At 41.6% G+C, this 16,101-nt stretch overlaps 1 protein-coding gene across 2 annotated transcripts in view; it reads right to left on the bottom strand.

Moving 5' to 3' along the window:
• Positions 1 to 16,101, bottom strand: part of LOC137653473 (early endosome antigen 1-like) — a 157,218-nt gene that overhangs the window by 61,469 nt on the left and 79,648 nt on the right. The window contains exons 6-7 of one of the 2 annotated variants that reach the window (XM_068386901.1): positions 14,094 to 14,228; positions 11,358 to 11,441 (exon numbers count right to left, since the gene is read on the bottom strand). In XM_068386901.1, coding sequence (XP_068243002.1) covers positions 11,358 to 11,441; positions 14,094 to 14,228 — 219 coding nt within the window. The remainder of the gene's footprint in view (positions 1 to 11,357; positions 11,442 to 14,093; positions 14,229 to 16,101) is intronic. The other variant, XM_068386902.1, reaches the window with a different exon arrangement.

The raw sequence follows: 16,101 nt of genomic DNA, 5'->3' as shown, positions 1-16,101 counted from the left end.
AGCCAGAGATATAAACTCATCTTCAGATAGCACCACAGAGCCTTCACAGGACACAAAAGTATCTCCTCTTAATTGTAATCTGGCAGTTTATGAAGTGAGAGGATTGAGATGGTTTCAAACCTGTGTTCCTATGTCACCAGGTTCTGAGTTTGGTATAGAATTTGGGAACCAAACGAAGAGACCCTTTTCCAACCTCCAGGGATAAATAAGGATCTGTGCAACTTGCAAACTCACCCACAAAAGATAATGATAAAAAAAATAGTCTTGAGACTTAGAACACTGTTTGATGACATTTTCAAAAGCTCAATCAGGCCATGCATAAAAGACTTGAGGACACAGGTCACGTCCCACTCCAGGGTCTTGAGGACATGAGGTGGGCAAGACTGCTTGAACCAGAAACCAGGACATGGGGTGGGCAAGACTGCTTGAAGCAGAAACCACTCCCACAAGGAGGGGAGGTTATGCTCTCCATTTGGGAAGACATGTCTCAAGGCTGAGCAATAGACATGACTGGTAAAAGATTTTTGAAAATCAAGGAGTAAGTCTGCAATCTGCGCAAAACAGGCAGCATATCAGAATACCATTCAGCTTGTGGCCATATTAGACCAACAAGATTCCCCTTAGACCAGGCATGATCAAAACTCAGCATACTGCCCAGGACCAAGTCAGTGGCAAATACCAAGAAGCTTCAGCAAATGGCAAACACGATGAGGAACACTAAGTTCTGAACAGTCTCTCTGGCATTATCATGGCCATTGCCAGAAGGATGCCAGAGAAGACTTAACCTTCTCATTTCTCTAAAAATATGTTCATTCTTAACAGGAGCCCATCATCTATACTTAGTAAAAGGGGATAATTGCTAACAATCATGTCCTTAAACTGTAGTGATTGACTGATTGATTTGAGGTTTTCTGGCATCCCAAATTGAAGTGAGTGGATCTATAGCCAGTTTAACTAAAAACCAAGGAAGCGTCCAAACTACACTCATCTAGGCTTAGTGCCGTTATTAACATGAAGCCGATATCAACAACAGAAACTAGGAAGTATGAGAAAAAGATTAAACAGCCTTGGATACGACACAAAAATATAACCGAGAAGAGTTGTTGACAGGAGAGTGGGCGGGGCTGCTTGCTCAAGCTCATCACCTGTCATTAACTATCTCATTAATAATTTCAATATGCATTTCAGCTCCTTTACAAACAATTCAATATTTTATGGGACAAAAGGTTTGTATACACATGGGAACAAAAGAGTAATCATACTAAGTATCTATCATTCACAAAGAACTAACCATGTGCAAATACATGATTGGTTCTTTGTTCATAGAGAAAACAAAAAATCAAACAATGTACAAGTCATGTGCATAAACATATACTTTTGGTATTTTGAGGAAAACTTTCTCATTCTCAGTAAATAATCATACATACATATACCAAGGCACTTCCCCCCATTTTGGGGGGTAGCCAACATCAAACAAATGAAAAAAGGGGACCTTTCCTCTCTATGTTCCTCCCAGCCTGACAAGGGACTCAACCGAGTTTGGCTGGTACTGCTAGGGTGCCACAGCCCACCCTCCCACATTATCCACCACAGATGAAGCTTCATAATGCTAAATCCCCTACTGCTGCTACCTCCGTGGTCATCCAAGGCGACTGGAGGAAGCAGCAGGGCCTACCGGAACTGCGTCACAATCGCTCGCCATTCATTCCTATTTCTAGCACGCTCTCTTGCCTCTCACATCTATCCTCTTATCACCCAGAGCTTCCTTCACTCCATCCATCCACCCAAACCTTGGCCTTCCTCTTGTACTTCTCCCATCAACTCTTGCATTCGTCACCTTCTTTAGCAGACAGCCATTTTCCATTCTCTCAACATGGCCAAACCATCTTACCACATTCATATCCACTCTAGCTGCTAACTCATTTCTAACACCCGTTTTCACCCTCACTACTTCATTCCTAACCCTAACTATTCGAGATACACCAGCCAAACTCCTTAGACACTTCATCTCAAACACATTCAATTGCTGTCTTTCCGACACTTTCATTCCCCACAACTCCGATCCATACATCACAGTTGGTACGATCACTTTCTCATACAGAACTCCCTTTACATTCATGCCCAATACTCTATTCTTTACCACTTTCTTCACTGCCCCTATCACTTTGCATCCTTCATTCAATCTCTGAGGTGCATCTGTTTCCAATCCACCATTTGCTGCAACAACAGACCCCAAGTACTTAAACTGATTCACCTCCTCAAGTAACTCTCCATTCAACATGACATTCAACCTCGCAACACCTTCCCTTCTCGTACATCTCATAATCTTACTCTTACCCACATTAACTCCCGACTTCCTTCTCTCACATAACCTTCCAAATTCTGTCACTAATCGGCCAAGCTTCTCTTCCACGTCTGCAACCAGTTCAGTATCATCAGCAAACAACAACTGATTTACCTCCCATTCATGATCATTCTCATCTACCAGTTTCAATCCTCATCCAAGCACTCGAGCCTTCACCTCTCTCACCACTCCATCAACATAAAAGTTAAACATCCACGGCGACATCACACATCCCTGTCTCAGCCCCACTCTCACTGGAAACCAATCGCTCACTTTATTTCCTATCCTAACACACGCTTTATTACCTTTGCAGAAACTTTTCACTACTTGCAACACCCTTCCACCAATTCTATACAACCTCATCACATTCCACATAGCTTCCTATCAACTCTATCATACACTTTCTCCAGATCCATCCTTACCTTTTGCTAAATATTTCTCACATATCTGCCTAACTATAAAAATCTGGTTCATACATCCCCTACCTCTTCTAAAACCACCCTGTACTTCTAAGATTGTATTCTCTGTTTTATCCTTAATGCTATCAATCGGTACTCTACCATACACTTTTCCAACCAAACTTAACAAACTAATACCCCTGGAATTACAACACTCATGCACATCTCCCTTACCCTTATATAGTGGTACAATACATGCACAAACCCAATCTACTGGTACTGTTGACGACACAAAACACATTAAACAATCTCACCAACCATTCAAGTACAGTCACACCCCCTTCCTTCAACATCTCGACTCTCACATCATCCATACCACGTGCTTTTCCTAATCTCGTTTCATCTAGTGCTCTCCTCACTTCCTCTCTTGTAATATGTTATTTTTATTAGTAAAATAAATTTTTGAATATACTTACCCGATAATCATGTAGCTGTCAACTCCGTTGCCCGACAGAATTCTACGGGAGGGATACGCCAGCTATCACAATACTAGAAGGGGGTGTACTCACCAGCGCCACCTGTGGCCAGGTACTACAGTACTTCTTGTTGACACCTCCTCAATTTTTCCTCGGTCCACTGGTTCTCTATGGGGAGGAAGGGAGGGTCAATTAAATCATGATTATCGGGTAGGTATATTCAAAAATTTATTTTACTAATAAAAATAACATTTTTCAATATTAAACTTACCCGATAATCATGTAGCTGATTCACACCCAGGGGGGTGGGTGAAAACCAGTGTACAAGATTAAAGGATAGCTAAGTATCCCGTATTTCATATAATCAGTTATCTCAAAATAACAATGAAATAATAAGTACCTGGTAAGGAAGTCGACTTGAACCGTTACTCTGCCTTTTTTTAAGTTCGTCTTCCTTACTGAGCGCAGCGTTCCTCTTAGGAGGCTGAATCAACTCAAAGGTGCTAAAGTATATAGGGCTGCAACCCCTACTAAAGGACCTCTACACAACCTCTAACCCAGGCGCTTCTCAAGAATGAATTGACCACCCGCCAAATCAAAAGGATGCGGAAGGCTTCTTAGCCTACCGTAACAACCATAAAAACAACAATAAAAGCATTCAAGAGAAAGGTTAAAAAAGGTTATGGGATTAAGGGAATGTAGTGGCTGAGCCCTCACCTACTACTGCACTCGCTGCTACGAATGGTCCCAGGGTGTAGCAGTTCTCGTAAAGAGACTGGACATCTTTAAGATAAAATGATGCAAACACTGACTTGCTCCTCCAATAGGTTGCATCCATTATGGTCTGCAGAGAACGGTTTTTATTAAAGGCCATCGAAGTAGCTACGGCTCTCACTTCGTGGGTCCTTACCTTCAGCAAAGCAAGGTCTTCCTCCTTTAAGTGAGAATGGGCTTCTCTAATCAGAAGCCTTATATAATACGAAACCCCATTCTTGGACATGGGCCTCGAAGGGTTCTTGATTGCACACCATAAGGCTTCTGATTGTCCTCGAATAGGTTTTGACCTATTAAGATAAAATTTCAGAGCTCTGACAGGGCAAAGAACTCTTTCTAGCTCGTTACCTACCATGTTGGAGAGGCTAGGTATCTCAAACGATCTAGGCCAAGGACGTGAAGGAAGTTCATTCTTAGCTAAGAATCCAAGCTGTAAAGAACATGTTGCAGATTCGGATGTGAACCCGATGTTCTTGCTGAAGGCATGAACCTCACTGACTCTCTTAGCTGTTGCAAGGCAGACGAGAAAAAGAGTCTTGAGGGTAAGGTCCTTGAAGGAAGCTGACTGGAGAGGTTCGAACCTAGGTGACATAAGGAACCTTAAGACTACGTCTAGATTCCAGCCTGGAGTGGGAAGACGACGTTCTTTAGTAGTCTCAAAAGACTTAAGGATGTCTTGAAGGTCCTTGTTGGAAGAAAGGTCCAAACCTCTGTGGCGGAGAACTGAAGCCAACATACTCCTGTACCCTTTAATCGTAGGAGCTGAAAGGGATCTCTCATTCCTAAGATGTAATAGGAAGTCAGCTATTTGGGTCACAGAGGTATTGGTGGAGGAAACAGCATTGGCTCTACACCAGCTCCGGAAGACTTCCCACTTGGATTGGTAGACTCTACGAGTGGATACCCTTCTTGCTCTGGCAATCGCACTGGCTGCCTCCTTCGAAAAGCCTCTAGCTCTAGCGAATCTTTCGACAGTCTGAAGGCAGTCAGCCGAAGAGCGTGGAGGTTTGGGTGCAACCTGTCTACGTGAGGTTGACGTAGAAGGTCCACTCTTAGAGGGAGAGTCCTGGGGACGTCGACCAGCCATTGTAGTACCTCTGTGAACCATTCTCTTGCAGGCCAAAGGGGAGCAACCAGCGTCAGCCGTGTCCCTTCGTGCGAGATGAACTTCTGAAGGACTTTGTTTATGATCTTGAACGGTGGGAATGCGTAAAGGTCGAGATGGGACCAGTTCAGCAGAAAAGCATCCACATGAACTGCTGCTGGGTCTGGAACTGGGGAACAGTACAAAGGAAGTCTCTTGGTCATGGAGGTGGCAAACAGATCTATTGTCGGCTGACCCCACAAGGTCCAAAGTCTGTTGCACACGCTCTTGTGGAGGGTCCATTCCGTGGGGATGACCTGATCCCTTCTGCTTAGGCGATCTGCTGAGACGTTCATGTTGCCCTGAATGAACCTCGTAACTAGGGTGATGTTTAGACCTCTTGACCAAATGAGGAGGTCCCTTGCTATCTCGTATAGGCTCCTCGAATGGGTCCCTCCTTGCTTGGAGATGTAAGCCAAGGCTGTGGTGTTGTCGGAGTTCACCTCCACCACCTTGCCTAGCAGGAGGGACTTGAAGTTCAATAGGGCTAAATGAACTGCTAGTAGCTCCTTGCAGTTGATGTGGAGCGTTTCCTGTTCCTCGTTCCACGTTCCCGAGCACTCCCGTCCGTTCAAGGTCGCGCCCCAGCCCGAGTCCGATGCATCCGAGAAGAGATGAAGATTGGGGGTCTGAATCGCCAACGATAGGCCCTCCCTGAGAAGGAGATTGGTCTTCCACCACAAGAGAGTGGTCTTCATCTCTTCGGTGACAGGGATAGAGACTGCTTCGAGAGTCAAACCATTGTCCCAATGAGCTGCAAGATGGAATTGAAGAGGGCGGAGGTGGAGTCTCCCTAGCTCGACGAACAGGGCCAACGATGAAAGGGTCCCTGTGAGACTCATCCACTGTCTCACCGAGCAACTGTTCCTCTTCAGCATGCTCAGGATGCAATCTAGGGCTTGGCTTATCCTTGGGGCCGATGGAAAAGCCCGAAAATCCTGACTCCGAATCTCCATTCCCAGGTACACAATGGATTGGGAGGGAATGAGTTGGGACTTTTCTAGATTGACTAACAGACCCAGTTCTTTGGTCAAGTCTAAAGTCCATTTGAGACTCTCCAGACAGCGACGACTCGTGGAGGCTCTCAACAGCCAGTCGTCTAAGTAAAGGGAGGCTCTGATGTCCGATAAGTGGAGGAATTTTGCTATATTCCTCATCAGATGCGTAAACACCATAGAAGCTGTGCTTAGGCCAAAACACAGGGCTTGGAATTGGTAGACAACCTTTCCAAAAACGAATCTCAGGAAAGGTTGGGAGTCTGGATGAATAGGAACGTGAAAGTAAGCATCTTTCAGGTCCAACGAGACCATCCAGTCCTCCTGCCTGACCGCTGCTAGGACCGACTTCGTCGTCTCCATCGTGAACGTCTGCTTGGTGACATAAGCATTGAGCGCGCTGACGTCCAGCACCGGTCTCCAACCTCCTGTCTTTTTGGCCACCAGAAAGAGACGGTTGTAGAAGCCCGGGGATTGATGATCCCGGACTATAACCACTGCCTTCTTCTGTAACAGAAGCGACACCTCCTGGTGCAACGCTAGCCTCTTGTCCTGTTCTTTGTAGTTGGGAGAGAGGTTGATGGGAGATGTGGTCAGAGGGGGTTTGCGGCAGAATGGTATCCTGTAACCCTCCCTCAGCCAACTGACAGACTGTGCGTCTGCACCTCTCTTTTCCCAGGCTTGCCAGAAGATCTTGAGTCTGGCGCCTACTGCTGTCTGGAGAGGAGGAGAGTCAGTTTTTGCCTTTAGAAGCCTTGGAACCCTTCCTAGACTTGCTCCTGGAAGAGTCTGGACGGGAGCTTCCACGGCTGGGGGCTCTACCACGAAAGGGCGGAATGAACCTCGTAGCAGGAGTATCAGCCACTGGGGTGCGATAAGTCCTGGGGACTGAGGTAGCAACCTTAGTCTTACGAGCCGATGAAGCCACAAGATCATGGGTGTCCTTTTGTATCAGGGCCGCAGACAAGTCCTTAACAAGCTCTTCGGGAAACAGGAACTTAGAGAGCGGAGCGAAAAGGAGTTGGGACCTTTGACAAGGTGTGATGCTGGAGGAAAGGAATGAACAAAGCTGCTCCCTTTTCTTAAGTACTCCTGACACAAACATCGAAGCAAGCTCGCCAGATCCGTCCCTAATAGCCTTATCCATGCAGGACATTAAGAGCATGGCTGAGTCCTTGTCCGCAGGGGAGGTCTTCTTGCTAAGGGCCCCCAGGCACCAGTCTAGGAAATTGAACATCTCAAATGCTCTAAAGACACCCTTTAGGAAGTGATCAAGATCGGAGAAGGTCCAGCAAACCTTAGAGCGCCTCATTGCTGTTCTGCGAGGAGAGTCTACCAAGCTTGAGAAGTCGGCCTGGGCAGAGGCAGGTACTCCCAAGCCTGGTTCCTCTCCTGTGGCATACCAAACGCCCGCTTTGGAAGTGAGCTTAGTCGGAGGAAACATAAAGGAAGTCTTTCCTAGTTGTTGCTTAGACTGCAACCACTCCCCTAAAATTCTTAACGCTCTCTTAGAGGACCTCGCAAAGACGAGCTTGGTATAAGATGACTTGGCTGGCTGCATGCCCAGCGAAAACTCAGATGGCGGAGAGCGGGGGGTAGCAGAGACAAAATGGTCTGGGTATACCTCTCTAAAAAGAGCCAAGACCTTGCGAAAGTCAATAGGAGGCGGAGAAGACTTGGATTCATCCACGTCTGATGAGGGGTCCAGGTGTGCAGCCTCATCATCAGAAACCTCATCACCAGAGTGTAGCGAAGTGAGAGGTAAGGTATGTTGAACAGCAGAATCAGCACGGGCTGGAGCAAAAACGCTTGCGGTTTCCTCCTCAAGTCTCTGTTGAGGGAACACCTGAGGCTCAGGTTGCAAAGGCTGGTCAAAAGCAGTAGCAGAAGGTAGGCGCATGGGTGGAGGAGGCTGAGTCCTGGCATGAGAGGCTTGCCTCAAAGGTTGCGCTTGCTGTAAGGTGAGCGGATGCACAGTAGCAAGTTCCTGAGGAACGAGTTGAGGTTCCTGAGGTGTGAGCTGCAAGAGTTGGGGTAGAGGCTGCGCAGAACGCATAACTTGTCTCGCGAGTTGAGGTTCCTGAGGCGCAAGGCTAAGGTGTTGAGGTCGCTGCAGCGAGAGCTGAGGTGTCTGCCTCATGGATGGGAGAGGTTGTTGTACCTCAAGAGAGTGTTGCCTCACTGGTGGAACCGCAGGTGGAAGCGGAGGAAGTAAGGTATAAGCTTCCTGTTCCCATTGCTGAGGTTGCCTTAAGGAAGGCGGAGGTAGCTGCACACCACCGGAAACTGGAAACTCAGAACGTGGTAAAGTATCCTGAGGAGCCTCAACATCGTACGCCTGGCAGGCAGGACTGCGGTTAGGCGGAGCGATCGCAGGAGGAGGTGTAACCTTCTCAGCCTGACACTCACGCATCAAGACCGCAAGTTGTGACTGCATGGACTGCAGTAGAGTCAACTTGGGGTCGGTAGACACTAAGGTCTGCTGAGGCAAAGCCTTAACAGAAGAGATCTGTTGTGGCAGCACCTTACTCCTCTTAGGAGGAGTGCCTTCAACTGATGACTGCGGCGAGTCAGAGCTGATCCAATGACTGCAGCCAGGTTGTAGAGCTCTTGAGGTTTGGACTCTGCGTTTGAGAGGTCTTGAGACCTGAGTCCAACGTTTCCTCCCTGACAATTCTTCAGCAGACGAGCAAAAGACAGGCTCAATCGTCTGCGGGTGGGAGTGACGGTCTCTGGAAGACACGCCCGCAACCACCGAGGATACTTCTGTGCGCCGATCAAGGCCTGCCGAACCCTTTTGCCCTTCGACATTGCTTCTCCCCTGGGCTTGGGAGCTTGCAAGAGGTCCCGGACTGGGAGGACGACTGGCACGCACAGAAGTACCCTCACGCACCACACTGACACTGACACTAGCACTTGGCACTGCACTGACACTAGCACTCGTCACAGCACTGGCACTATCACCACCCACTGCACTCTTGACCTTAAGTTCCTTGACTTCGGCCATAAGAGACTTATGATCACTAACCACCGACTCCACTTTGTCTCCTAAAGCCTGAATGGCACGCAAAACAACAGACATATCAGGTTGAGGGCAAATAGTAGGTTCGGGGGTAGCCACTACAGGGGGAGGAAAAGGTAGGGGATCATGAGGTGAGGAAAAAAGTGAAGAGCGAGAAGAACTTCTCCTAACTCTCTCTCTCTCTAACTTGGTTGAATACTTAAGAAATCGGACAAAATCAAGTTCCGAAAGTCCGGCGCATTCCTCACATCGATCTTCCAACTGACAGGGAGTTTCCCTACAGTCAGAACAAGCGGTGTGAGGATCTACCGAGGCCTTCGGAATACGCCTATTACAAGACCTACATCGTCTATGGGGTGGGGCTTGTGAAATGTCAGACATCTTGAATCAAAGAGTTGGCCAAGTGGGGATTCCAAATCAAGCAAAAAGATCGTTAACCATTAATCAGAACTAAATAATAGCTATCTAAGCTAATATAGAAGTTTTCCAGTAAAGCGACAGCCGAAATCTGAGAGAAATACTTCACCAAAAGTCGTGAAAATACTCCAAGATCATAAGCGTATCCCAGAACGTCTTGCCGGAAGCACGACAGAGGAAAAATTGAGGAGGTGTCAACAAGAAGTACTGTAGTACCTGGCCACAGGTGGCGCTGGTGAGTACACCCCCTTCTAGTATTGTGATAGCTGGCGTATCCCTCCCGTAGAATTCTGTCGGGCAACGGAGTTGACAGCTACATGATTATCGGGTAAGTTTAATATTGAAAATTCTCTCTCATTCTCATCTCCCATCACTGGCACCTCAACACCTGCAACAGCAATTATATCTGCCTTCCTATTATCCTGAACATTCAGTAAACTTTCAAAATATTTCACCCACCTTTTCCTTGTCTCCTCTCCTTTTAAAAACCTTCCATTTCCATCTTTCACTGTCTCTTTAGTTCTCGAACTAGCCTTCCTTACTCTCTTCACTTCTCTCCAAAACTTCTTCTTATTCTCTTCATATGAACGACCCAATCCCTGACCCCACCTCAGGTCAGCCGCCCTCTTTGCCTCAGTTACCTTGCGCTTTACTTCCACATTTTTCTCTCTATATCTTTCATACTTCTCTACACTATTACTCTGCAGCCATTCTTCAATTGCCCTCCTTTTCTCTTCCCCTTTTACCTTCACTCCTCCATTCCACCGTTCACCGCCGTTCCTCATGCTGTCTCCAACAAACTTCTTGCCACACACATCACTTGCAATCCCAACTAAATTTTCTTTTACTAACTTCCACTCCTCTAAATTGCCAGTTTCTCTTACTTTCTCTCTGTCATATGCCATTTTCAACCTTTCTTAATATTCACTTTTTACCTCTGGTTTTATTAACTCTTCAACCCTCACTAGCTCCCTTTTACATCCCCCAACTCTATTCCCCCACTCTTTTGCTACGACTAATTTTCCTTCCACCAAAAATGATCAGACAAACCGTTAGCCATACCCCTAAACCCATGCACGTCTTTCAATCTTCCAAACATTCTTTTAGTTATCAACACATAATCCATTAACACCTTTTCTGCCACTCTTCCATTGGCCACACTCACCCATGTAGTATACTTGTTTTTATCTTTCTTTTTGAAAAAACTAGTACTTATCACCACCTCTTCCTCAACATATATCTACCAGTCTCTCACCACTCTCATTTTCACCTGGTACACCATGCTTCCCAACGACACCTACCTCTCCAGCACCCACTCTAGCATCTAAGTCACCCATGACAACTACATAATTCCTTCTACCCAGTAAATAATACGGGTTAAATATAAATGTCTACATTAGTGTATAACCAGTTTTTTTTCTTGCTTAATCTCTCTTATCAATCAAATTTCCAAAAGCTCATCTAAAACCCAGAGTTTAGGATGAAAAAGAAATATTTTTATGAATAACCCTCACTCCAACATTCAACTTCTGTATATCTTCTGAAATTACAAAATAAATCTTATATGATGTAACAAAAAATTAAATCTCAAAGTACTTGTATGTGTATACCGTCATTACTTGATTTTGATTTGAAAAAAAATAGAAAAAAAAATATTGCAAACACTACAGCAATTCCATTACACATTAAATATTTATAGATAAAATCATATCATTGTCTGTAAAAGAATATTCTTAAAAAAAGTTATTTCAAGTAAATATTAACAGAAAAATTTTGTAAGGACTTACCTCAGTTTCTTGATCTAGTAACTTATTGCGAAGGACTTGAATTTCTAACTCCATTTTTTCCTCCGAATCTTTGACATTTTCTTTCTGAAAACCACACACATGCTGGGATCTTCAAACATGCACAAGAGCAAAAGCTTACAGTGCAACAGCCAAAATATTAAAATAAAGTGTTCAATGATACCATGCAATGGATTTTCAGAAAATCTTTAGAACTACAGTCTATGAAAACTTGAAATACCACAACACGAAACTACTAATAAAATAAATTTGGACAGAAAAAGAAAAAATCTACATTACTGCAGTTATCATTCTCATGAAATCCTTCAAGACCAAATGCTTTTCATATTATGAATTATGAATGTATATTGTGACATAAACTGATAGTATACCTTTCAACTCAATCTATACAGGACTTAAAATTGTCAATCAGAGAGGCTAAGATGATCAACCAAAACATACTATATATTCAAATGGATATAATTGGCTTCTTCAGTTTATGAGTTATGAATGTACTGTACATTCGGTATACAAACTATGAAGTGTAGTGTTTGGTTTGTCACTGTATATATAGATAGCATGTACATGTACACAACATGAGTGTTATATATTGTATTTTATGACCAAATACAAGTGAAAATTTTATATTTACATCACCATACATTGCCAAAATAAATATACTTTCTTTGAAAAAGCTCTGCATATTTTAAAGATGGTTCAAAACTCTACATAAAAAAAGAAGAATCTGCAATATTCCTATTTCTGTCAGTTACCATTCAACAAAACTGTACTTTCTGAAGATCCTATTTATGAGGAATCTAAGTATTCTTTGTACTGTGTTATATAAAATGAAAAAAAAATAATGCAAACATAATTGTAATATTCTAAATATGAGTAAAAACAAATGTAAAAAATATAACAAAAAGAAGCAATGTATTGTAAACCTAAAAATTCTTTAAAAAAATTGAATGCTTACAGGTGTGGTTATAAACTATATTCAAAATATGAATCCAGTATATGAAAATGAATTGCAGAACAGACAGACCTGAATGGTTGAGTTTTCATTCAAGAAGTTAAATAAAAAGCCCATTGACAGTAACATCCATAACCAATTTTTCACACTAAAATTCAATAAGAGTCACAGCCTCTATCTCAAACCCCAAATTCTAACAAATGTACGTATTAAATCTAAATCTAAATATCTAATGCCGAAATTTTTGTTTTGCTAGATTTCCAGTTCCCAAACAAACTATAAAAACGACAGCAATTTTAAAAGAACATTAAAAATAAAACTCAAATGTACTGTACGTATTTCAATATACAGTACTATACTTTACTGTACAACTGCATTTCAGTTGAAAGAAATGATAGATCTAAGGATCTCATAACCTCAATGGAAATATTCATTGGTGTGCCTATTTTTTTTCTTAAAATAACTCTTCGGCCCAAGGCTGCATTACTCTTTGCTCTACACTTTTCATCTGATCCAGTATTTTCTTTCAACCTGGCTATTAATGTTTCACCCTTAACTTCCTTCCCTTTTCAGTTCTCTTTTAGGATCTAATTCCTCATGTGCCAATGAAAGTCTAAATGATATAGCTACATGGTCTTGATTAAATACTTTATAATGCAGGGCCTTTCAGGAAATGAGTCTCTAATAACATGAAAAAACTAATAACAGTAGTGTATAGCAAAATTTTTATCTTTTTCACTGGATAATCCCACATGTATCAAATTGCCAAACCTGCCCATCTTGTCATGTATCAGCAGACAATGAACATAAGCCAGAAACTATCATTTATATATTTTTAATTTTTGCTTTTGTTATCAGGAGGGTAGTAATAGGTTACCTACAGTAAATATAATGAAACTGAACATTGGACAATGATAAAAACCAAAGTAAACTTTGAAAATTTTGCTTTAAAACACTTTTACATAAAAAAAGTAGCCAGGGTCCAGTTTATGCATAAAACCCCAAAATCATAACAAATACCTTACAAGAGAACTTTATCAAATCTAATTCTTAGGAAACAAATATTACTGACTTGATCATGTTAAAGATAAAAATGCAATGTAAATATTAAATTTGCAAACTGTAATAAATAAATTTAATGAGAAAATATTTGAAAACTACTAGCATGTAATCAGATACAAGTTATGATAATTCAGATAAAAACCTACAAAAAAGTTCTGAATATCAAAAAAAAAATGAGATTGATTGTCTGATTATTTAAATTTTCCAATGAGTCTATTTATCATATAGGTTCATAGCGTAATGGTATCTTAACTAATTAGAATAAAGTACACCTTGATGTTAAGGTAATATAACCATCTGTTGCAAATGTGTCAAAATTAGACGGAGCAGTAGTTCATGCAATAAATAAAAGATGATGATCAAACACTAAAGAAAGTTAAACTGCTTTACTCCAGCCTTACAGAATGTTCTGTGTTCAAGTTTTGTTAAGGTCTCAATTCTATAAAATAAATATTGCATAACCACAAGGCTTCCTTCATACTATATGCAATTAATAGAAGGCTCAAGGCTAGCTTCAATGTGTCACATATGGGAACATTCACTAATCTACTGTACTTCACTCATGACATATCACGACCAAGCATAAGAGAAAGAATATGCTAAAAATGTAACTAATTGGGAAATAGCCAAGATAAAAGAAGAATAACACTTTTGAAAGAGAGAAGTTCAAATGATATAAACTAAAAGTAACCCTTTTGACTAACCTCTTTTTCTTTAGTCACTAACTGTTCCTGAAGCTTGGCTACCTCTTGCTGTAGCTGTTGTGTTTCATTTTGATCTACGCCTTCCTGCTTAGCTCGTGATGACCTCATTTCATGCAGTTCAGATTCAAGTCCAACCTAATAAAATATTTTCGAATGAATTGCTTCACTTGATCAAGAACGTCCCTTCCACCTCTGTGAGGATATACACTGCACCCACAAATAGAAGATCCCTAAATTAACCTGTTTTTTGACAAGCTATCATTAATCCCAAACTTAAAATAACAAAAGGTTCTTTACTAAAATAGAAATCTTATCCCTTTCCCTCTTCATGAACCTTTATAAGAAGCATACTGTATCCTATTTATGATAACACATAACCTAATGCACATCTCTCTGCAACACACCTTATACCATATATTTTCACACAACACAAACCACTGTCTTCATATTGCCTACATCTTTCATATTCAATGAGAGGAAAGGTGAAGAATTCACCAAGATGGTAATAATATTGCTCCTTTATAGGAGGACTGATGACTTGCGAGTGAAGTTGAACCATATCACTTACCTTTCCCAGCTTAAACAATTTAGTTGAAGTATGTATGTCATGATAAACACCATATTCTTAGCAATTTTCTTCATCACCTCAAGAAATATTTTTAGTACAGTATTCCAAGGCTTCCTCTTGGTATCATCATTCCCTGTGATCATAGCTAGGGCTTTGGAAATTATTCTTGACTATCTAATGAGCAAACTAGCCAGATCATCTTTGTTTCTCTTAACTTGTAGGCTAATCACCTCTTTGCAAATAAATTTTGGGTATTCAATATCAAGACTCCTTTTCAATACCATTTTACATATATTACTAAATTTTCTTTGTTATTGCTAGTGGCTACTGTGCTTCTTTAGGCGCCAAACTGAGTTACCTTATACAGATTACATAGCCATTTTTCTTGAATCTTCCACTGTGAATTAGGCTTTGTACAAACCTTCCACTCTCACCCATTCTGAGTTTCCTTGAATATTTTTTTTAATTCATCCATTTATCTATAAACACTTGTTTCCAGTTACAGAAATCTCTATCAATCTTTACAAATTACATACTGTATAAGTTTCTAATTTGATTTTCTTTGCTGTGCAAGTTTGTGACCTTGTGGCTGGTTCCATGGAAATTTATTGTGTATATAGTTCATAATATCAATAATAGTTCTAATTAAAATAATAAAGTAAAAAATATTTACCAATGGCTAATCTTGATACAACAAAATGTAGGGACATCTGTATTGTCATTGCTAAGAACTAGATGCTCTAAAGAGAAATATTTCCTTTTTAGTAAGCAATTAGCTATATTCGAAATTCTCTTCTGCGTTGAAATAGACCTTAAAATTTTCATCTCCACTAGAATGAAAAAAAATCACAAATTTTAAGAATAATTTGCATTTTTCCTCATTATACAAACTTAAGTCCTTCAACAAGAGTATGATTTCACCAAGGCTTGAAAGGCCATTAAAATTTAACAAGGTAGCTATAACTCCTGGGAGGTGGCAGTGGAGTCCCGATTTTCCAGTCAGCCTGACTAGCACTTTTGACCTTTAGGACTGCGACTTGTTTGAGGCAAGAAGTGTAACCTGACAGATTCAGGTTTGTATTATTATAAAAAACATAAATTACTTATGATTTGCTCTTATATGAATACAAACTATTATCTTTTATTAGAAGATATCACTAAGAGGGAGGGAATACCTATGAAGAAAATAACTGTATTGGCAGGTTTAACCTTCCTGGTAATTTTAACTGCACCTGGTCCTGTATAGATGCAAAGGAAATGACTCCTAAAAGTCTGTTCATAGTGATTCCACATGCTATAGGCTAAGCCCTTATCATGAATGAATGGTAATTGGTCACAGAAGAACCTGCATCATGGTATGGGATATGTTGTCTGAATGTATTTGTAGTTATTGGAAAATATGGGTTTGAATACATTCTATACATCCTCTCCCTTATCTGG

The sequence above is a fragment of the Palaemon carinicauda genome, chromosome 14 (genome assembly GCF_036898095.1).
Source record: "Palaemon carinicauda isolate YSFRI2023 chromosome 14, ASM3689809v2, whole genome shotgun sequence".
NCBI lineage: Eukaryota > Metazoa > Arthropoda > Malacostraca > Decapoda > Palaemonidae > Palaemon > Palaemon carinicauda.
This window is presented reverse-complemented; position numbering and strand designations above follow the sequence as displayed.